The following is a 23,284-nucleotide window of genomic DNA, read 5'->3' as shown; positions in this document are numbered from 1 at the left end:
TATACATATATATAAACATACATATAGATACATATATATAAACATACATACATATACATATATATAAACATACATACATATATATACATATATATAAACATAAATTTTACTTTTTGTATTGGTATGGCTGGATTTGACTTGGTACATGGAAAACCTAGAAACCTTTTTGTTGTGGAAGATCATGTGATCCAAGACGGCATCCTTGACTGGCTGTTGCATTTGCGATTCGATTTGGGACGGCAGCGAAATGAGTTGCAGACTCACGAAAACTCGTTGGACAAACCTGCACACTGCGCCACAATTCTATTGCGTTTGGTCAAGTCGAACGTCATGACCGCAAGCGGAGTCTTTCCAAGTTTGAGCCAAGCGAGACCCACGCGGTCAAATTGTCGGCTTCAGTGCGGCGTCGCATTTACCTGACTGCGCACCACGCCGGTGAAGTCGGCCTGCTGCGGCGGAAAGACGTGCAGCTCGGCTTCATAGGCGCCCTCGCCGCGGTTCTCTGCGGCGATCTCCAGCGTCACTGCGTTGTCATCGCCGATGGCTATCTCGGAGCGGTCGCTGCCGCGCCACACAGCAGGAGCGCCATTTAAGGCGGTGACAAGCTAACATCTTTCAATTGAAGCTGCGTCTCCGTACTCACCTCTGGACGGACAGCCTCAGGTCAGGTTTGCAGATATTGTCGTCGCCGCAGTCCAGCAGGATGTGAGCCTAGACAACAGGACGAGGAGGACCGAGATGACGAAGAGGAGCAGAACGTCAAACAACAAAAACTGAGTCGCGCCGAATGAGTCCTTACCTGTCTGGTGACGTTGGGCGGCGCGGCCACGTCGAGAATGGGCAGCAGTCCGTTCTTGTCTTTGGCGCGCTGGTAGTCCAACGTGTACTCAAGAACCACAGAGATCGGAGTGATCTTGTCGCGGAAGTCACGGTCGTCCTGAGACAACAAATGCAAATACAGTAAACGCACACACAAACTTGGAGGAAGAAAAACAAGAAGAAGCAGACAATGAAAGGAGGTAAAACAGAAGGAAAACATAAGAAGGGATGGGGAAGAATAACGAAAAGAAGGAAGCTGGGGAAAAGAAAAAAAAAGCCAGACATTTTGCTACAGTGGAACATCTATTTAACAGATATCGGAAGAAACGGACCGTCTGGACAGTACATGTCAAAAAATAGTTTACAGTTTTCACTTAAACCAGTGTTGACAAAGTCTGTTAGTTCCAGAATTACTGGCGCAATATATACAAAATGACTAGATCCAGCCAACAGACATGCCGTGCCTGTGTGGCGCCCATCATGAATGTGGTGACATTTCAATAAAGGCAGTGCATTGGCATATGGCAACATTTCCAGGCAGCGCACATTGACGTGATTGACCATCGAGCTCTGTGCAGAATAATAGCAGCATGGCGGCTGTGTTAACTTTAAGAGGAATAGTTGTATTCCTCTTAAAGTTAACTTTGTATTTCCTGTACACACGTCTCTGGAGTCTGGAACATGCTATTTTTGGTAGAGTAACAGTTTTTTTTGTCAAGGCCTTCGTCTATGGCAAGTGATATGGAAATAGGCAGCACACAAATTCCTCGCAGCTCATGAAAGCGACACGCCTCGACTCGCCTATGAGTACGTCAACAATTTCACCATCACGCACGCATACCAGAGTGGAAAGTTTGATTAAAATTTAAAAGTAAAATAAAAATTGTAAAAATATATTTTCAATAAATTATTTTGTACTGTACAGTAATATGAGTGCATATGGCCACAAAAAAAATAAAAATAAAAAGCAATTCATTATAACAGACAATCGGCTGCAACGGACTATTTGTACGTGAAATCGAGGGTCTACTGTACTGCTAATTGAGTGTTGTGTTTTGGTACCCTTAAGAAGACGTGCTGTTCCTCGCACGCCGGCCCTCCGCCGTTGCTTAGTGTGATGTTCTTGGCGTACTTGACGCTTCGCCCGTGTAGGAAGAGAACTCGCTTGGCGGCTTCTTTCTGCTTCAGACGGTCCAGAAGAACGTCCACGCGGAATGCTGGACACCCGGCACAAAGCAGGGGGTCACTCGCAGGAAACGGGACGTGACGCGTAGAAAGTAGAACACAAGAAACAAGCAGGAAGTGACACGCATGAAGCAGGAAGGAGGAGTTGACACGCAGGAAGCAGAAAACGACAAGAAAAAGGTAGTAGGAAGCAGGAAGCGGCAGCTGTCAGGAAGAAAAGTTAGAAGTGGCGGAGGCGCTACTCACTGAGGGAGGAAGGCCCTCCTCGGCCGCTCGCCTTCAGGCAGTACTTGACCTTGAAGCTGCGGACAGGAAGTAGAGGAAGCCGCTCGTTACGGGACGAGAAACTCAGCGGCAGTGACGGCTTACTCACCAGGAGACTGATGTGCCAGACGTCGGAAGCGAGCAGCTCTTCTCCTCCGGGTTGATGATTTGAGGGCTGACGTCCAGTGTGGCGTTCACGCTGATCACTGGCCGCGCTCTACACACACACACACACACACACATCAAGAAGCTCAGTTACGTATGTGTGCACGTGTGTGTGTGTCAACGTGGACTTGTTTGATATCACAGGAGGTCTCTTGCTCCTCATTAAAGCGCGTGGCACACTTAACAGATGCTACAGCAGAGAGCAAACACAAACACGCATCAGCATTCACACGCACAGACGCGCATAAAAGCACACACACGCGCTACAACGGTAAGTTTGGTGACGCTGGACACTCGGGCTTGTGTTGTTGAACTGGTGCGCGCACGCACGCACGCATGCACACACGCACGCACACACACACACACACACACACAAAATTACCTGTACAAAACTGCCCTGTCAGCTCCAAACACTCCAACTAGTAAATCTGTGTGAGACAAACATTTATTAGCCGTTAACACCTCATCATACCTGCTGCGTGTGTGTACCTGGATAGCCGTTGCGGTCTATGTCCGTGTTTCCCGTCATGGAGTATCCAAAGCTGGCGGGCATGTAGTTGGATGCCCATTTGCCCTGCAGGACCTGCCAAGTCACAAACACGCACACAAACATATTTATTAATTATAGGTCCTTTGTAGATGAGGTTAAAAAAATAAATTAAAAAAAAAGGTATATACAATAATTTATTTAAATTGGGAAACGTATTTTTATTTTTCAATGCTTGAACTTATAACAAATTTAATCAAGCAAAAACTTTACATTTTTCTCAAATTCTTTATTTGACCATTATTTTTTGATTTTGATTTTATGAAATGAACATGCATTTATTCACATTTTATTGTTTTGAGGATTAATTTGTCTGAAAATAATGTCCAGCGGTTGGACTTCAACCAAGCAAAAATATTGTTTATCCAAATCGATTGATAGAATTTTCAGTATGATACGAGAATACTAAAATATTCGTCAGCTGCAGCCCTACATTCAATTCCCTCATTGTATCGTCTTTATTTTTATTGTTTCATAAAATCCTCGCTTCGGGTCCCTGTGCGATTAAGTTGCAAAAGAAATTGCTCAAAATTAGAAAGTTGCAATTCAAATGAAGAAATGATTATCACAACTGCTTCTCAAAGAAAAATATTTTGCGTGTGTGTGTGTGTTTATATGTTGCTAAAGTGCTTCAGCGAATCATTATCCACTAAAAGTAAGAGTCCTGTCTTGGTGCCAGCCAATCAGAAGAACTGTAGGGCGGGTTATTGTTTAATTATTATATTGGACACGAGACTTCTTTTCCCCTAGACTTGATAGATTTTCATCGTTGCGGTAACACCCGGGGCGCCGTCTAGCTATTTGAACACAAGTAACATTCCAACAGTCATTTGTAGATTTTGGGGGGGGGGGGGACACACCCGGTGAGGACATGCAATAACTAACCAAGACAACAAGATAAGAGAGGACAGAAAATGGCAGGACAGGATAATGGGAAAATGAGCAAGGCAGTGCTGCTGTCGAGTGGTGCGGTGGCATTCTTTTTTTTTAGTGTCTAAACACCTGTAAGAACCTGTGAGTTGTTATGTGCGTCTAACCTGTGTTGTTGTTCGTGATCCTAGCACAAGTAATTCAAGCCTGTAGTGTGTCTATGGAACTTCTTAGTGAATGAACACCACATCACTTGCATGTTCGTCAACTGGTGTACGGAGTTGCTGAGCTAGCACATCGCGGAAGGGGGAGGCCAGCCGTTTTTTTCATTTCATGTTGATTGTGGGACATCATGCTGGTGTGTTGTACCTGCGAAGGCGTGTGTGAGGGTCCATGAGGACCGCCGTTGTGGATGTACACCTGGCCCAGGTGCTCCGGACCCCCATAGGGGGCAGAGACGGCAACATCTGCAAAACACGTCACGTCACGTCAGTACGTGTGGTTGTGCGGTCACGTGTGTGCGTACCATTGTAGCCATCCATGTCCAGATCTCCCAGCGCCGCGACGGACGATCCGTATCGGGCGTACACTTCGGAGCCGGTGAGCATCTGGGGAGGCTGGAAGGAGAACCCTCCTCGACCCAAGAACACACACACCTGGAGAGAACGTGCACACAAACACAGTAAATATGAGCAGTATGCAGCAGTTGTGCCTGTGTGTTTGTTACCTGTCCAACCTCCCTCAGCTTTCCATCAGACCCTCGGTCCATAAAGAGAGGAGCGCCCACGAGCAGGTCCATCAAACTGAGCACACAAGCATCACTGCATTAACACGCACACATACACACAAACACGCACGCGACTCACCCATCCTGGTTGACGTCACTGACAGCAACGGAGTGTCCGAAATACGCGGCCATCTTGAAGGGGCAGAAAGATGAGAGACGACATCAGCGCCGAGAACGGAGCACCGAACTGGAGCCCGAGTGACGGTGAAACAGAACGACGCGTGATTCGGTTCATCACAAAGCTCAAGTTCAACTTCTCAGCCCGTCCCGCCCGGCATGACGGAATCCTCTGAGGATCGACGTGACGAGATTTCCCAGAAACGACAGTCTGTCAAAATGCTGAGTGTGGTTCGATGGGTCACTTCCACTTGTGGACCTCCAAGATAGTTCCGTTAAATGTCCACCAAAAATCCCTTTGTGGTGATTAGGGAGTCGGGAACGAGCGAATGATTGTGAACGCAGTTGATCATTCCCGACGCCCGAATCACGAGAAAAGACTGAGGCGCCGATCTGACCTCTGTTACTACCACCCAGGGTCCGACACGAGCGGTCGGATGCACGGTACCGGGCCGCCGCGTACATTACAGACACTGGCCGAATACACATTTCCAGAATAAATACGGCAAAATCATCACATTCTTGCTTTTGAGCCCAAATATTCCACCTGATCACTTATGATGTCACGTCATCGAATAACTGGGCTTCCGTCGTCCATTCCGCAGGTTCTTTCACTATTCGTGGTTGTGATGTCAAATGTGAAATATTCAATGAGATTTATACTGTCTGAAAAAAATAATTATTTACAGCGGACCCCCATGTACTCCAAGTTTCTTTCCCCCCGGTTCTTTTTTGGTCATTTTCTTTTTCTGGGGTGGTAGGTAACCAACCGTGAAAATGCCTGTTGCTGGTATCATTATTTTTTGGGTTCAAATAAACCAAAAAAAAAAAAAAAAAAAAAAACCTCTCTCAGTGCAATTATATGCGGATTTCCACTAATTGCAGTCTGGCCCGGTCCATATTCCGCGAATTGTGGGGGACCACTGTACATGGAAAACAACAAACTATACAAAGGTCATATTTACTTAAAGGCGATTAATAAATATTAGGCTTTACACGATCAGGATTTTTGGGTCCGATCACCGATCAGCAAGTTAAAAAAAACGATAACAAGATGGAGCAATGTGCCCATTTACATGACTTGTTCCTTTATTGTATACACTTGTGCACTTTATGACTTGTTCCTTTATTGTATACACTTGTGCACTTTATGACTTGTTCCTTTATTGTATACACTTGTGTACTTTATGACTTGTTCCTTTATTGTATACACTTGTGCACTTTATGACTTGTTCCTTTATTGTATACACTTGTGTACTTTATGACTTGTTCCGTTATTGTATATACTTGTGTACTGTATACATTCATCCATTTTCTGTACCGCTAATCCTCACTAGGGTCGCGGCGTGCTGGAGCCCATCCAAGCTCAAAATGATTCTCTAGCATTTTAGACAAAAGTTAAAACATTAATGACCCCTAGGGGGCATTCAAGGATTGGCCACTGACATAGGTTTAGGTCAGATCCACATTACAACATGCCAGATATAACGGGTGCCAACTTACTGTCATGAAATGACTTTAATAAATACTGTTAATGACATGCTTACTGTAACTTTCTCACTGTCCCGGGCTGTATGGACGGGTGTTGTCCAGTTTGCGTATGTTTGGCTTTTCCTTACCCCCCTCCACGCTGCGTTGCTTGAATGCGGCATGCTCCTCCTTGTGTACATTCTTCAGGGGCCCGATCAAATTTGTGTTGAAGCATTTAGATGACGTTGCCCACAACGTACTTCAGTTGTGCACAGACTGCAAATAATTTACGTGTTGTTGAGACACCGCAAAATAGTCCCACACCGATGACGTGTTTTTAACTGACAAGATTGAAAAAAACTTTAATGGACGTCAGATAGTTACAGTACCGCGCCACAAGGCTAAAAATAAACTAGCTTTGGGATTCATATGCAACGGCGACGCGGAGTTAAATGTCCTGTGCGGAGCCGATCGATGACGTGATTGACCGGATCGGCATAAAATGCAAATTATCGGCTTATGCCGATAGCGCCGATCAGATCGGCGTAAAGTCTCATAAATATTGTATAAAGACACTAAATATGAATTAATCATTGAAACTTATGGTGTTATATGTTGAATATAAAGCCCAGTACCACCACAACTTGGTTGATGTAGGCTTGTAGGTTCTGTGTCGGACCCTGCCACCAAAGCCGGAATATTCTGAGGACGGCTCAAATGGCCCGTTCCGCGTGGGAGCCGTTTATAGAAAAGCACGAGGAGGAAAGCCGGGAAAAAAAAGTCCAGTTGTATTTTTCTGTAAAGGACGCAGACGTGAGTGACAGCATGACACACGTTTGACATTTCCTTCGCAAGACATCGCAGGAAGCAGACGGCGTCGCGCGAAACAGGAAGCAGATTCAAGTCTGGCGGCAGCGCTCGGATGGCCACGCAAGAAAGTGAGGAGTCATCGGCTGTCGGGGCTCACCTGACTTCCTGTGAAGTTGACCATGGACTCCATGTTGAGGCCGTTGAAGATGTTCACCTGAAACACGGCGCACACGTCAACAGGCGCGCGTGCGCACACAACAAACAGGAAGTGGGCATGACATGTGTATGACTCACGTAACCCAGTGCTTTGTCCCCCCGCGGCACACCCGTCACGTAATCTGCAACAACAGCAACAGCGACACTCTTTCGCTTTGTCCACTTGAAGTAAATCACGAGAAGGGCCAGGCGAGAGCGCCTTCAAATAAAATCCCCCCCCCCACCCCCAAAATAAATAAATCGCGTGCGTCGATGTGTGAGTGAGACGGGACTGCGAAGGAGGAAGGAGTGCACGCCGGTGTAGTGACGGCGGCCGGGGAAGAGTCGCGATTAGCGGAGGACCCGTTGACGTCGAATGTGCAGAGGCGCTAATGAAGACATAACTCATAGTTTCCTCATTTTGGGATTTACTTTAGGTTGCGCTGAAACCAATGACGGCTTGCTCCCGTCTGACGCCGCAAACGGAAACGGAGCGACCCGAGTGCGGCAACCCTGGGAAAGCCGCTGGGAAAAACAATTTTCTACAACAAAACAGCCAGACCCAAAAACTCCAATCAATCTAACTACGAGAGAATTTTAAAAACGATGTCACAAATCCGTGGTTCCTATTACAAGGACGTCAACATTACCTTCTTTTCCGTCATCGTTGAAGTCTCCGACCGTCAGCGAGTATCCTGGCGGAAAACGAGACGTCCAGTGAGCGGAGCAAAGTACGCTTGCTTTTCTTACTGGCTGCCGCCAATTTGTTTACCGAGGTAGCTGTCGTCGTACTGGGCGCTGGCCGACTTGGTTGCCAGTGTGTTTCCGTACGGGCTGATGTAACTGCCGTCGAAACGGGCGAAGATTTCCGACACGTCGTCAGATATCAGCTGACCTGCATGAGAGGAAAAACCACGCCATTGGACAACGGGCACCGCGTTGGTGCATTCTAGTTACATCCTGCCTGTTTTGCCTGCACAAAATGGCGTGCTTTGAGGTTTGGCCCCTGTGTGATTGAGTTTGACACAAGTCCAGGACCACACCACACTTCTTGATGAGACACGCGTTTACGACGCTATTATGACACGAGATGTGAAACAATTCACCCGCAACCAAGCGATCATCAAATTAATCAACAACAATTTTGATAATCGATCAATCGTTGAGAGACCTTCTTTATTAACGAGTAAATATTGTCCAAATCCTCAGAATTTCAGCCCCACAACAGAAAATACTCTCGGAATTCTGTAGTCCTCCATGAAAGCAGACTGGTTATCTTTATTTTGTTTTTTTAAGATGTTTGCAAACATCTACTTTGAATTTGGAAAAGGATCCGTATTTTTGCCAAATTACTGACGGATGTCACGAATCAAGTCAGAAACTGAATTATCATCCATTTATGTTTCTGCATTTTCTGCACTGCCAATTTGAAATAAGTCCGGATTTTCAATAAAGGGATGCAAATGCAATTTTTTTTTTTTACCCGATTCAGAGATTTAAAAAAGAAATCAAAATAAGCAATTATTCAAATGACTGTTAGCTGCAGCCCTTTGATACACTAATAAACAACTGCACATTATTAGCATCCACTAGATCACGAGTATGCGTGTGCGCGCTTGACTGAGTCTGGCCAATCATGACTCAGCGTTTATCCTTTGCCACACAAGCACGCAAACACGCACAGACTTGACTCACACACCCCTGTTGACTGGGTAATCAAACATATGAGCACAACTGTGTGTTTTCGAATTCACGAAATAAAAGTAGGGCTGTTAATTTCAAAACAAGAGCAAGTAAATTAAAAAAAGGATTACATGCTCAAATAAAGTGCTAAACTTCAGAATATCCATCCATCCATCTATCCATTTTCTATCGCTTATCCAGGTCGGGTCGCGGGGGGCAGTAGCTTTAGCAGGGACGCCCAGACTTCCCTCTCCCCAGCCACTTCATCCAGCTCTTCCGGGTGGATCCCGAGGCGTTCCCAGGCCAGCCGATGGACGTAGTCTCTCCAGCGTGTCCTGGGTCGTCTCCGGGGTCTCCTCCCGGCGGGACGTGCCCGGAACACCTCACCGGGGAGGCGTCCGGGAGGCGTCCGAATCAGATGCCCCCGCCACCTCATCTGGCTCCTCTCGATGCGGAGGAGCAGCGGCTCTACTCTGACATCCTCCCGGATGACCGAGCTTCTCACCCTATCTCTAAGGGAGAGCCCGGACACCCTGCGGAGGAAACTCATTTCGGCCAATTGTATCCGGGATCTCGTTCTTTCGGTCACGACCCGCAGCTCGTGACCATAGGTGAGGGTAGGAACGTAGATCGACCGGTAAATCGAGAGCTTCGCCTTTCGGCTTAGCTCCTTCTTTACCACAACGGACCGATACAAAGTCCGCATCTCTGCAGACGCCACACCGATCCGCCTGTCGATCTCCCGTTCCATTCTTCCCTCGCTCGCGAACAAGACCCCAAGATACTTGAACTCCTCCACTTGAGGCAGGATCTCATCCCCGACCCGGAGAGGGCATGCCACCCTTTTCCGACTGAGGACCACGGTCTCAGATTTGGAGGTGCTGATTCTCATCCCAACCGCTTCACACTCGGCTGCGAACCGCTCCGGTGAGAGTTGGAGGTTACGGCTTGATGAAGCCAACAGAACCACATCATCTGCAAAAAGCAGAGATGCAATACTGAGGTCACCAAACCGGACCCCCTCTACGCCTCGGCTGCGCCTAGAAATTCTGTCCATAAAAGTTATGAATAGAATCGGTGACAAAGGGCAGCCTTGGCGGAGTCCAACCCTCCCCGGGAACGAGTCCGACTTACTGCCGGATATGCAGACAAAACTGACAAAACACATGTAGACTGGTTGGGCGAACTCCCATGCACCCTCGAGGACCCTGCCGAAGGTGTAGAGCTGGTCCTCTCCTCCACGGCCAGGCCTCTTAAAAAGGGGGACCATCACCCCAGTCTGCCAATCCAGAGGCACTGTCCCCGAAGTCCACGCGATGTTGCAGAGGCGTGTCAACCAGGACAGCTCCACAACATCCAGAGCCTTTAGGAACTCCGGGCGAATCTCATCCACCCCCGGGGCCCTGCCACCGAGGAGCTTTTTAACTACCTCGGTGACCTCAAACCCAGAGATAGGAGAGCCCGCCTCAGAATAATTATTTGAAAAAAATAATAAAAAATACAGATACTTCATGTTTTGATCATGTGGGTAGAAGCAAAATCATGCATTTTAAAAATGCATTATACATGGGTAGAAGGGTTTTCCAGAATTTTGAGGTCAACTTTGGGAGTGCGTATTATACACGACAAATTACGGTAATATACATTTAAAATACTTTGAGATATGTACACAGGCTGCATATTTTAAGTACAATGCACTAAGTACAGATCAGTTGTCTTTTATATTTAAGGATAATACATTTACATTTAATATATTTTTTTTGTTTTACTAAACTACTGTTCTAACGGTGAATACTCGTACAGTGGTTTACAATAAAAATTAGAGAGAGTACTTTTTAGAAATTAAACCTCATTTTTGATGAACACGTTGGTGGTACTCAGAAATATGAAGTTTTTTTGTTTTTTTTTTCTCGGTGACCTTGCCAGTAGAAACTTCCTGGTCCTCCCACCACCACTCGATTGTCCAGCTGCAACACAAACACAATCCACGTCAGCACGGAAGCCACGCCGGCCTGTTCATCACTACACTCTACCTTGAGGAAGTCTGCGCTGAAGCCCGCCTGGCAGAAGCCCTGTCCCTCCGGGGAGTTTGCACTTGATCGACAGGGAGAATATTCCACCACCGTGGCGCCTTTCTTCAGGAAACACGTTCCCACCGGCTCACGCTCCGACACGCCGAACGTGGACCACTGGTAGAGCGGTGCGCACGCCTGAAGGCATCACCCATTCAGTCAAATGAGATCCTTTCTTGGAGAATAATGACTGATTCATTGACTAATTCCGTACCCCTATGACTACACGATGATTTTTAAAATGACTTTTTTGTGAAATCTATAAACCGTAAGTAGTCTGCGATGAAAGAATCGCTGTGTATTGATTCTGGAATCGGGACTGATCAATGCTGCATTCGCAATCGTTCACTCATTCCTTACTCCCAAATGACAACACAGGGATTATTAGAAAAAGGTTTAGGCCCTATCTTAGAAAAAAGTTTAGGCACTATCTAGGTCCACTAGATACAAACCGCTACATAGCGATGAGGGTTCGGGTGAGTGATTTTCAACACAGGCCAAGAGTCGCCGGTGTCTTACCAGGATGTGCTCGCCGTCCGACCGCACCGAGGCGCCGAACCACTGCTTGGTTTTGAACTCCATCTGCGCACCGCCGGCGTTCTTCCTGTCACCTGCAAAAAGGAGTCCGAGGGGAGACTTTTGAAACACATTCGGACACAACAACGAGGCACACAGAGCACAAGTAAACACAAGACACACTGGAAGTCTGCCATTTTGGTTTCAATCAGCAATTTTGGGATCTTGTCGACATTTTCAATAGCAATGTGAACAGGGGCCACCATCTTTGTTTTTTTTCCTATTGGGGGGGAAATTCCACAAACAAAACAAAAAACCAACAAACACTTCAAAGGCCTCTAAAATCCTCCACAACAAAGACATTCCGTCAAAAACAATTGCTGACTGACGCAAATGAGCGATTCTGCGACTAGTCACTCTTTCAATTCATTTTTATTATTATTTCTTTTTTTATATGGTGGTAAATCCCAACAGAAGTTGTTTCAGGACTCTTTGCACATGGGGCAGGTCCGAGACCGCACTCCTGAAGCCCACATGAGCGAGCACTAGGCGGCAGAGGCAAGGAAAACTCCCCCTCGGGAAGAAACCTCAAGCAAACGCAAGACTCTGTGGAGCAGCTGTATCTCTCGTCCGGTTGGGTTAAAGCAGGGGTGTCAAACATCCGGCCCGCGGGATGACTTTGAAAGTGAAAGAATACAGAAGACATTGTGGTGGTGGGGACTAAGGATATCCATCCATCCATTTTCTGAGCCGCTTCTCCTCACAAGGGTCGCGGGAGTGCTGGAGCCTATCCCAGCTATCTTCGGGCAGGAGGCGGGGTACACCCTGAACTGGTTGCCAGCTAATTGCAGGGCACACATAAACAAACAACCATTCGCACTCACATTCACACCTACGGGCAATTTAGAGTCTTCAATCAACCTATCATGCATGTTTTTAGGATGTGGGAGGAAACCAGAGTGCCCGGAGAAAACCCACGCAGACACGGGGAGAACATGCAAACTCCACACAGGTGAGGCCGGGCATTGAACCCCGGTCCTCAGAACTGTGAGGCGCCCACCGCCTTTTGCATTTGCATTTTTTGAGGTGAATGCGGAAGCCCCCCCACGGGATTTTGGTGGATATTTTTAACCCAAACTCTGAGTAGCAGACAAAACGCCCAGTAGGCTACAGTAGAAACTGTACTGCAAATAAATGATAAAAAAGCTTGAAAATGTTTGAAAGTTTCACATTTTATCCAAACTTAGCACGCTGGTGTGCTTGGTCACGGTGACATTGTTGACATAAAGGTACTCATCGTAGGCGTGTTCCTTTCATGAGCCGCGAGGAATTCGTGTGCTTCCTAATTCCAAATCTATTGCCATCGGCGAACAGCCTGACCAAAAAAACATTTTCCTGTCCAGACTCCAGAGACTTGTTTTGTAGAGTTTACGCTGCAGCCATGTACAATAGATATAACAAACATCAACATGGCCACCACATCAATGCGCCACATTCATCATGTCCACCACATAGGCATAACTTTTGGTATTGGATCTAGTCATATTGGATATCTGTGACCAGGAAATACGTCAGTCCCAGTCTCTGCCTGCATTGCGCCACAGTGCCAGCAAACAACTGTGGCCAATTCTGGAACTAACAGACTTTGTCAACAGCTGTTGAAGTGAACAATGTGTCCAAAAACAGTTTCCATTTGTCAGTCCCGACGGCCCGTTTTATCGGATAACCGTTATATTGTGGTCTGGTTTATCAAGGTTCCACTGTATACTGTTTTGCTCTAATTTTAAGTTTGTTTTTTTTTTTTTTTTTTTTTTTGGGGGGGGGGGGGGGGGGGGGGGGGGGGGCAATAACACACAAAAATGTCCGCCCCAGCATTTTGGGAAAATCTTGTCATTGCTAATTAGAGTCAGGAATGATGAATGCCTGCGTTCGCAACCATTCACTCATTCCCGAATCCCAATCACTACAGAGGGATTTATAGGAAACATTTTCGGAACTATCTAGGTCCACAAGTTCAAGTGGCCATTCCAAACAGACGCCACTTTAAGCATTCTCACACACCATCGTTTTGGGGAAATCTTGTCACCTCGCTATTGTGTCTTTCAAAGACAAAATAGCCCCGGCACAAAATGGCTGACTTCCTGCACCTTTTGTGTATTTAGCCTTCAAAATTGAGATGTATTTATTTGGCCCAGTAAGAACACAGAGAGACTCGGAAACATCACGTTCTCTTTCTCCCCAAAAATAGAGCTTTTCATTCACTTGCTGTTATACGATGCCGCACGCACGCACGCACCAATAATCCCAGATAATTCTGTTGAATCATGCAGGCCCAATTAGCAACAAAGACTCTTATTTTGCAAGACACATACACACACAACACATGGACTAAAGGCCTCTTTATACTCCCGGGGTCGCGCGGCCGACAACGCCCGCATTGCATCACGTGATCGACGAATTGCCCCGCGCAGCACCTAGGCAAAGCTTGCCGCGCACCCGACAGTTGCTGCGCGTCCAACGCCGCGGAGATCTTCTCTTGTGATTGGTCCGTTTTAGTCACATGCTGTGACGATGTACGAGCGTGCCCATCGGTTCTACATACCATCTACGTCGCCACCTTCTCAATCGATTTTGCAGCATAATTAAACATATCATCTGGTCATCTAGGTCCACTTGTTCTGTCGCGGTCGCCATTGTTGTTGCTTTGTTCCTTGTTACTGAAAGGAAAGTAAATACGGCTACCGGAAATGGCAAAGAAAATGCAGATGAAACTCCACCCTGTGGTGCCCTATCCAATACCAGCCGTAGAGACACCCCCGGCTTGGAGAACCGCAGCACACTTTCAAAACAGCGCGTGTGGGTTGCGCTCGAGTATAAAAAGGCAAACTACACGTGGGGCAGCCGCGGTGACCGCCACCGCCACCGCCACCCCACCCCCACCACTGGGTGCTTGCGATGACCAACTATCAGCCACTGGTTTAATATGCACTGCGTTGCCGTGACGCCTGAAGATTGAACAGACAACTCTGGGCTAACCCAAAACTTTTGCATTCCACGACGTGTTGTGACGTGGGCAGCTCATCCCATAATAATAACACGTGTGTTCACCTCGGCCATTTTGTAGCCATGGTTAATAAGATAACAAAAGATGAGATAATGTGGTCACAATGGCCACATTATTCCATATTTTCAGAAAATAAGTAAAATAAAACCGTAGTTTGTAATGTAGAAATCAATGATTTCATCAAACAAATACAAATTGTACACAAAATGTGAAATACATAAAGTAGTTTATTTTCATATCTTTCGAGATATTATGATAATTACAATTAACGTAATTAGAATTGCATAACCCATCCATCCATCCATTGTCTTCCGCTTAAACTTAAATGCACGAAGCCTACAGTGAAAACAGTGAACAAGTGGACCAATGAAGCAAAGATGGAACGTCAAAGCGGTTTAGACTGCACAGGCTGGAGTGTCTTTGAAACAGATGCCCGAGCCACCTCATCTGGCTCCTCTCGATGCGGAGGAGCAGCGGCTCTACTCTTGAGCCCCTCCCGGATGACCGAGCTTTTCACCTGTTCTCTAAGGGAGAGCCCGGACACCCTGCGGAGGAAACTCATTTCGGCCGCTTGTATCCGGGATCTTGTTCTTTCGGTTACGACCCAAAGAATCGTATAACCAATTTAATAAAATGGTTAAACATTTTAATAGGAATTGACCTTGCCGCGCCAATACTTTTGGAGGGGACTGTATCTGTGGTTGAAGCCTTTCAAGCTGGCGCACTTGGCTAAGCTCGTTAGCTGCTAACATAGAAGCGTTTGTGTTGTGAATGTGATTATCGTGAGAAAAGGTCTTTAGTAGAAACAAGTGTTTCTACTAAAAACCTCACGGCGCGTGCGTCATTTCTAGCCATTCATTATTGACTGTTTAGAACAGGGATTCTCAAACTTAGTGGAGCCATATTTACAAGGACACTCATAACTCTCGCAGCAAATTAAACATCTGTTTGAGGAAAAAAAACTAGCAGAACCAGTAAAATCACAGCTGAAAAGATAATGTCAATAACAATGAATTGCTGCTCCCCTTTGTTTTATTGCAAATAAATTAAAACAAAAACAGTACATCAGGAAAATATATTTAATGAACATGATTCATTTTTTTCCTGATCCCCTTACAAGGAACAACAGGAATCTAGGACATTTCACCTGCACTGTCCAATAGGCAGCTATTTATTTCAGTCACATCGGCTGAATTTTTGGCTAAAAGGTTACCGAATCAATTTCAAGCCACCGAATCATTTCGCAGCGTATTGTTCTAAATGACCCAATATCGTCAACAGTTTGTGTATACTACATGCCTCCCAGTTTTGAAGGGACTTTCGCTTGAAGGGGTTTAGTTTAAACTTATTTTTCTCAAACCTGGACCACAAAACCGAACCCTGGCAACTGTGAACCGCTTCACCCGTACTATGTACGCGTGGAAGTACAGTATGTACAGTGGAACCTCGATTTAATAGACTGGGAACTGAATGGATGGATGGAACCAACAGACTTTGGATTTAACGGACAGAATGGGCATGTCCGGTTGGAACTCAAACCCCCCGGCAAAAGACAACGTCCGTTAGTTCCAGAATTGGGTGCTGCCGTTTAATGACGCAACAAGCAGACTGGTCCCCGTATTTCCAGGTTGTACCATTGTTTACCCGTGCGTTTGTCGTGTCTCCTCTCTTGAACATGTTCTACTGATTTTGGTACAGTATATATGCAGTTGTTGAATTTTTTTTCCTTCCCAATGGCATCCAATCATAACGGAGGTGAGAAAAGGAAGCACGCTAACCTCGCGGCTCATGAAAGCGACGCCGACTCGCCCCCACAGCATTCATCCCACCAGCTGCACGCCATTATCACCCCACCGAGCACCAATGACCGCGACACTTTTACACTTTTAAATCCTGGTTCCACGGCATTGCCATAGTGTGCCCGGCCGTTTGCGAGTGCCTCTAGGGGGCATACCTGAGGAGTCAAAGAGAAGCTGGCGGCATCTGCCGGCGCTGCTCCAGGGGCAGCTGTAGACCGCCCCGCGCTCCACCACGTCGCCCGACGTGTTGGCCCGCGGCGCTCCGATCAGGACGTCCGACCTGGGAAGATAAAATACCACCGCATCTTTAAAGACGCTCGCCATCGGTTCTTTCTTTTTTTTTTTTTTTCAATTAACACAGCACAGGAAAAGATTTGGGTATTTTTTCTTCTGGCAGGTTTCCCAACTCATTTACTTTCAATTATTGCTCCAAAAATTTGTTTCAAGCGCCCTATCAATTTCAACACCATTTACTCGGATCTTGCTATTGACGTTTGCTGCATGGTTTGCAAATGTGAAACATTTAGTTTGCCCAGCATGTAGTTCATTAGCATCTAACCATGGTTGGATTTCTTTTTCCAATTTCTTTCTCCACTGTGTCCATTTGCACAGCATGTCTGACTTTTGGCTTAATTAGACTTCATAAAAACTGTTTATTTATTTATTCTCTTTTATTGTGCTTTCAAGTTTATATTTTACAAGACAGTGCTACTGTATTTTTCTTCATTAAAAAGGTAATACAAAAATAGTGGCTGGGACGGGTTCATTTAAATCAATGACTTAATTGATTTGAGTTTTGAGTTACGAGCCTGGTCACGCATTGAAATAAACTCGCTAGTCAAGGCCTTCCCAACCCATCTGACGCAAGAGTCGTCCTCGCCGTTCTTCACGTCTTCCTCGGTTCCAGCTTCTCCCGTCTCCAAATTTGGGCATGACCTCGCTGGAAGGAAGCAGACGCAGGAAGCTTCCTGGAGGTTTGAGTCGCGCGCATGCGCCCTAACCCCGTCCACTTTGGAAACAAGCAAATGTTTCCAAAAGGTGTTTCAAAAGTTGCTTTTCACCACTCGTCAGTGTCGCGCTACATACGAAAAGTGCGACAACACATATGTCGCCATTCTTTAGAATTTCTATGGAAACGTTCTTACTGTTGATTGTTGGGGGCTTTGAAAAAGTCCACCGAGAAGCCGAAGTAGCTCCCCGACGGGCCGTCGAACACCGACGGTCGCTCGGCGTCCAAGTTGAACGAGCCTCCGCGCCGCACCGAAGCGAGCAGGAGGACCAGGACGACGACGACGCCGCCGACGGGGACACGGGGAGACGCAGCCGGTGGACGCCCTGCTGCCATAGCCAGAGCCGGGCGGGGTGGGAGAAGGCTGCGGCGCCGAGCGAGGAACGTCGTCGTCCGCGGGCCGGCTGACTGGCTCTGACTGGCTAGCTGAGTGTCTGGCTAGCGAGCCGGCTAACGAGTTAGCGTGTGCCCTCGTCGAACGTTTGCGAAGCAACGTACGTGGTGTCGTCTCCGTTCGGCCTCCACTGGCGTTGAGCGCTGGAGAGGACGCCTGAGGCGGCGACGTTCGGGTGGGACGAGGCCGGAGGAGTATCACACTGTCTCCCTATGCGCGCTCGTGCGATGTCCCGACGAAGATGACAAGCGGTGACGTCATGAGACGCCCGATCACTCCCTGTCGAAGTAAAAGCTTTGCCAACTTTTCATAATAAAACATTGTTTGCTACATCTTATTACTATAGTGGCCAACCAGCGCAGCAGGAGTCCCTGGTTACAAAGTGTTCGTGACCCGTATGGTTCTGGCGGTGGTGGGTGGAGGAGCCAAATATTCTACTCAAGTCAGAGGACTGTTACTTGAGAATAATATGACTCAAGTAAAAGTCAAAAGTAGACATCCAAATATTTACTTGAGTAAGAAAGTACTCAAGTAAGAAAAAAACGACTCAAGTAAAGCGTAACTTGTGAGTAACGTAAAATACAATCAAATAAATAATAATATATGGGAGTCGACATACACCTGCCACCGTTTCAATTTTGAATTGCCCAAAAACCGACAACACATACGCTGGGCCCGACAGAAACATGATTTGCTTTATTCGCTGGACTATAATGACTTCACGAGGAAGCTGTTTGCTTAACGTGTGCCACACCATAGGACAGGGCTCATTTTGCCATATCTACTGCCAAAACCACAATACAAACATCTGCAACTTACCGCAAGGTGTTTTCTCAAGTTTGAAGTGGGCTGAAATGTCCAATTTAAGAATTGCATGATAAAGCTGTTGTTTTTTAGAGTCTGCAAAATAAACAGTCGCGCACATGCAAGAATGGATCAATCAAAGTAGCGAAGGGCATGTCGATCATTGCAACAGAGAAAAACTTCTTCACATAGTAAAAAGGAAAAAGTATGGTCCATTTAAAGTACTCTGACAAGTACAGTTTATGTCAAATGTTACTTGAGTAAATGTAGCACCTCTGGGTACTGGACATTCTAATGTGATGCCCAAACCACCTCATCTGGCTCCTCTCGATGTGGAGAAGCAGCGGCTCGACTCTGAGCCTCTCCCGGATGACGAAGCATCTCACGCAGTGTTCGTTATGGACAATTCATGATTATGGACAATTCATGATGGGCACAGAAGCCTCGTAACAGAACACCGCTTGGGTTGGAATCAGGGAGGTGGGGGCGTTCCTCCCAATCATGCCTGTAAATGATTCCAACATACGACCAAGTGCTTCTGCGCTGACAAGCAGTTCCAACGGTTGCCACCAGAGGGCGCCATTCCACTGTGACACGAGCTCCACTTGCTCCTCACGCTCACAGCATAAATGCTAATTGGCGTGACAATGCTAATCATCTTGGTCAAAACATCAACAAAGATGAAATATAAATATATATCTACATAATAGATATAAATTAATAATAATAATAATCGACACCCTCTTAAAATAATGTCCTAAGTAATTTTTCCACATTTTTCAGAAAACCCCCCAAAATTGTACCAAATGTTGAATATATGCATCCATCCATTTTCTGAGCCACTTCTCCTCACGCGGGTCGCGGGCGTGCTGGAGCCTATCCCTGCTAACATCGGGCAGGAGGCGGGGTACACCCTCAACTGGTTGCCAGCCAATCGCAGGGCACATACAAACAAACAAACAACCATTCACACACACAGTCACACCTACGGGCAATTTAGATTCTCCAATTCATGCATGTTTTGGTGATGTGGGAGGAAAGCGGAGTGCCCGGAGAAAAGCCACGCAGGCACGGGGAGAACATGCAAACTGCACACAGGCGGGGCCGGGGTTGGAACCCCGGTCCTCAGAACTGCGAGGCAGACGCTCTAACCAGTCGACCGCCGTGCCGCCCATGTTGAATATATGATATTTATAATTAAAAAAAATAAAACAGATGACTATTGACATAGTAGTAAGAATGCCTCTCAATTATGCTATGGAAGAGGAAGAAGTGACCTGGGCAAATTTTTCAACATGCCTTCTTCACTTAAGCAAATTGAAACCTTCAACTTGGTCAATAAAAAAAACAGAACGCTGAGGCGGTCTGTGCATCTCCTCACTTCTACCTCCAGCTCGTCTTTGCTGGATTCTTGACAGATGCCTATTCATGTGGCAAATTGTCAAAGAAGTGATAACACTCGACCGACATGACCCGTTTCATTGACTGGAGGTCCTGGAACTTTCTGTCCTTGATTGGCAGAGCACATGGAAATGTTGTGAGCCATGCCATTGGCTCATTTGGCACCTGTACCCTCTGTGACAGCGCTTCCCACACAGAGTCCTCCGAGGAGGACAGCTTGAAAGGGACCTTGTCTTGGCTGCTAAACTGAAGAGCCCGCAAGTCATGCACAGTTGGATCTGCAGCTTTTTTGCCTGGTCTGATGTTAATGACGTAAGATCCATTCAGTTCAGGAACTTATCATGCTTGAGCACCTTCACATGTTAAGGCGATGGCCTGAGTCTTGCAGTCTGAAGTATGACGACGGAGTCTAATGGCGTGAAGATATCAGTAAATTGGCTGAAATAAGTATTTAACACATCCCAATTTTCTCATCAAATATATTTCCAAAGGTGCTATTGACATGAAAATTTCACCAGATGCTGGGAACAACCCAAGGAATCCATACATACAAAGAAAGTACAACAAATAAGCTCAGAAATTAAGCTGTGTGTAATAATGTGAAATGACACAGGGAAAAAGTATTCAACACGCCAACCGGTATTTATTTAATACTTTGTACAAAAGACTGTTTGTAATGACCGCTGCAAGACGCTTCCTGTATGGAGAAACTAGTCACACGCATTGCTCTGATGTGATTTTGGCCGATTCCTGTTCAGCTCCAGGTTGTGTCGGCCGCACCGCAGCTCTAGCCGCTCCGCTTCCTGCCGATATGCAGACTCGTCACCGTCTTTGATGAGGCCGATGACAGTGGTGTCATCTGCAAACTTCAGGAGTTTGACAGCCGGGTCCGTTGAGGTGCAGTCATTCGTGTAGAGCGAGAAGAGCAGCGGAGAGAGGACACAACCTTGGGGTGCCCCAGTGCTGATGCTGCGAGTGGATGAGGTGGACTCCCCCAGCCTCACCGGCTGTGTCCTGCCCGTCAAAAAGCTGTAAATCCACTGGCAGATGGCAGGCGAGACGCTGAGTTGGAGAAGCTTGGAGGAAAGGAGTTCAGGGATGATGGTGTTGAACGCTGAGCTGAAGTCCACGAACAGGATCCTCACGTAGGTCCCTGCGCTGTCAAGGTGTTCTAGGATGAAGTGCAGTCCCATGTTGACTGCATCATCCACAGACCTGTTCGCTCGGTAGGCAAACTGCAGGGGGTCCAGCAGGGGACCTGTGACGCTCTTGAGGTGGTCCAGCATGAGACGTTCAAAGGACTTCATGACCACAGATGTCAAGGCGACAGGCCTGTAGTCAGTTAGAGCCGAGATTGTACGTTTCTTGGGGACTGGAATGATGGTGGAGCGTTTCAAACAAGATGGTACTTCGCACAGTTCCAGAGATCTATTGAAGATCTGTGTGAAGACTGGAGCGAACTGGTCCGCGCAGACATTGAGGCAGGATGGGGACACATGGTCTGGGCCTGCCAGTTTGTTAATCTTTTGTTGTTTGAAGATGCGTCCCACAACCTGTTCGTGGATGGTTAACACAGAAGTCGGTGGAGTGATTGTGGTCAGTGGTGCGGCTGGGTGGGTTTGAAAGTGTCCTTTTCAAATCTGCAGTAGAAGGTTTTCAAGTCGTTGTCTAGTGTACTATTGTTCTCAGCTTGGGTTGATCGTCACTTGTAATTGGTCTCCGTCCTCCTTAGCTTGGCGAAGCTGCTTAAGTTTGGGAATGAACCATGGCTTGTTATTATTGAATGTGCGAAATGACTTTGTTGGTACACAGAAACTAATATAGGATGTGACGGTGTCCGTATATTCATCCAGGCTGCCAGCTGAATTTTCAAAGACACTCCAGTCTGTGCAGTCTAAACCGCTTTGAAGTTCCATCTTGGCTTCATTGGTCCACTTTTTCCACTGTAGGCTTCACGCATTTAAGTTCTTGCCTGTACGTCGGTATTAAGTGAATCAAGCAGTGAACAGACGAGCCCGAGGCTGCGCGAGGTCTGGCACGGTATGCGTTGTTTAGCGTAGTGCAGCAGTGGTGTCAAATGTTATTTTCCCTGGTAGGACAGTCGATGTGCTGCTTGTATTTAGGGAGTTCGTGGTTGAGGTCAGCTTTGTTAAAGTCCCCGAGAATAATGAGGGGTGAGTTCGGGTGTTTATTTTTTTTTAATTTTGTTTACTTGTTCAGCGAGCATTAGCAGTGCGGCATTCGTGTTAGCTTGAGGGGGAATGTAAACACCGGCGAGTATGAATGATAGAAACTTACAAGGCGAGTAGAATGGCTTTTACAGTTCAAAAACAGCGACTCGAAATGCGGGCTGCAGTGTGAGCTGAGCTCCGTGACGTCCGTACACCATTTTTCGTTGAAAGAAAAAGAAGCATATCCCGCCGCCTTTTGTTTTCCCCGATGATTTCATGTCGCGGTCTGCCCGGTGAAGCTGGAAGCTGGGAAGCATGACGGCGCCATCGTGTACAGCCTCACAAAGCCAAGTCTCCGTAAAGCGGCGGAACGTCCGAAGTCTTTACTGGTCTGTATCAGAAGATGAAGCTCGTCCATTTTGTTGGGTAGGGAGCGTAGATTCGCGAGGTGGATTAACGGAAACGCCAATCTGTATCCTCTCTTGCGGAGCTTCACTTGGATGCCGGCTCACTTTCCTCTCTGGCGTCGCCTTCGCCTCCATGCGCCGAAGACCGCCGACGCCGCTCAGGTGAGTAACTCGGGGGGAAAAAACTGAGCGGATTTGCGAAAATTGGTGAAAGTAAGTCCGGAGTAGACTCCTTGATGTTTAGCAACTCTACCCTTGTGTGAGTGAGTCGCTTAATGTCTCCAAAGACGAACGAAAAACACACAAAAAAACAATACTAGAGAGCGCGTAACCGTGGCGTCCACACGGGCAGGCGCCATCTTGGTATGTCTAGCTTTTGAGGATCTTTTGGTTTAGAGGCTTCGATATGCGCCTGTAATGTAATGCCATCGTTATGTTTTGCAACAATTAGTTTGCTCTTCCCCATCATGAGATGTGTCTCGACTCACGCCTTGTTGGCAATGAGACCTTTTTGTAGGCTAACCCAGATGATATTCATTTGCACTGACAAGGGGCTGGATTGCTGTTTGATGATTGATAGATTTGAGGTCTTGTCTGGGGTTTCCATGCCTTTTTGCACCTCCCTTTCAAAATGTGTTCAATACTTTTTCCCTGTGTCATTTCACAGTTTTACACAAAATGTTTGTGGTGGAACGATGGGCGACTGGTTACCGCCTCGCAGTTCTGAGGACCGGG

The 23,284-nt window shown here is 46.8% G+C and overlaps 1 protein-coding gene across 2 annotated transcripts in view; it reads right to left on the bottom strand.

The window, feature by feature from the left end:
• Positions 1-18,032, bottom strand: part of itgav (integrin, alpha V) — a 27,872-nt gene extending 9,840 nt beyond the window's left edge. The window contains exons 1-21 of one of the 2 annotated variants that reach the window (XM_061791343.1): positions 17,509-18,032; positions 16,519-16,643; positions 11,504-11,595; positions 10,946-11,122; positions 10,831-10,879; positions 8,002-8,124; positions 7,880-7,924; positions 7,329-7,372; positions 7,192-7,248; positions 4,717-4,769; positions 4,578-4,653; positions 4,377-4,506; positions 4,220-4,317; positions 2,923-3,016; positions 2,816-2,861; positions 2,378-2,485; positions 2,251-2,306; positions 1,882-2,036; positions 800-937; positions 644-711; positions 417-561 (exon numbers count right to left, since the gene is read on the bottom strand). In XM_061791343.1, the coding sequence (XP_061647327.1) occupies positions 417-561; positions 644-711; positions 800-937; positions 1,882-2,036; positions 2,251-2,306; positions 2,378-2,485; positions 2,816-2,861; positions 2,923-3,016; positions 4,220-4,317; positions 4,377-4,506; positions 4,578-4,653; positions 4,717-4,769; positions 7,192-7,248; positions 7,329-7,372; positions 7,880-7,924; positions 8,002-8,124; positions 10,831-10,879; positions 10,946-11,122; positions 11,504-11,595; positions 16,519-16,643; positions 17,509-17,708 (2,079 nt within the window). In that variant the 5' untranslated portion in view covers positions 17,709-18,032. The remainder of the gene's footprint in view (positions 1-416; positions 562-643; positions 712-799; positions 938-1,881; positions 2,037-2,250; positions 2,307-2,377; positions 2,486-2,815; positions 2,862-2,922; positions 3,017-4,219; positions 4,318-4,376; positions 4,507-4,577; positions 4,654-4,716; positions 4,770-7,191; positions 7,249-7,328; positions 7,373-7,879; positions 7,925-8,001; positions 8,125-10,830; positions 10,880-10,945; positions 11,123-11,503; positions 11,596-16,518; positions 16,644-17,508) is intronic. The other variant, XM_061791344.1, reaches the window with a different exon arrangement.
• Between the last annotated feature and the right edge of the window lie 5,252 nt (positions 18,033-23,284).

This window comes from Phyllopteryx taeniolatus, chromosome 12 (assembly GCF_024500385.1).
Source record: "Phyllopteryx taeniolatus isolate TA_2022b chromosome 12, UOR_Ptae_1.2, whole genome shotgun sequence".
NCBI classification, from domain to species: domain Eukaryota; kingdom Metazoa; phylum Chordata; class Actinopteri; order Syngnathiformes; family Syngnathidae; genus Phyllopteryx; species Phyllopteryx taeniolatus.
This window is presented reverse-complemented; position numbering and strand designations above follow the sequence as displayed.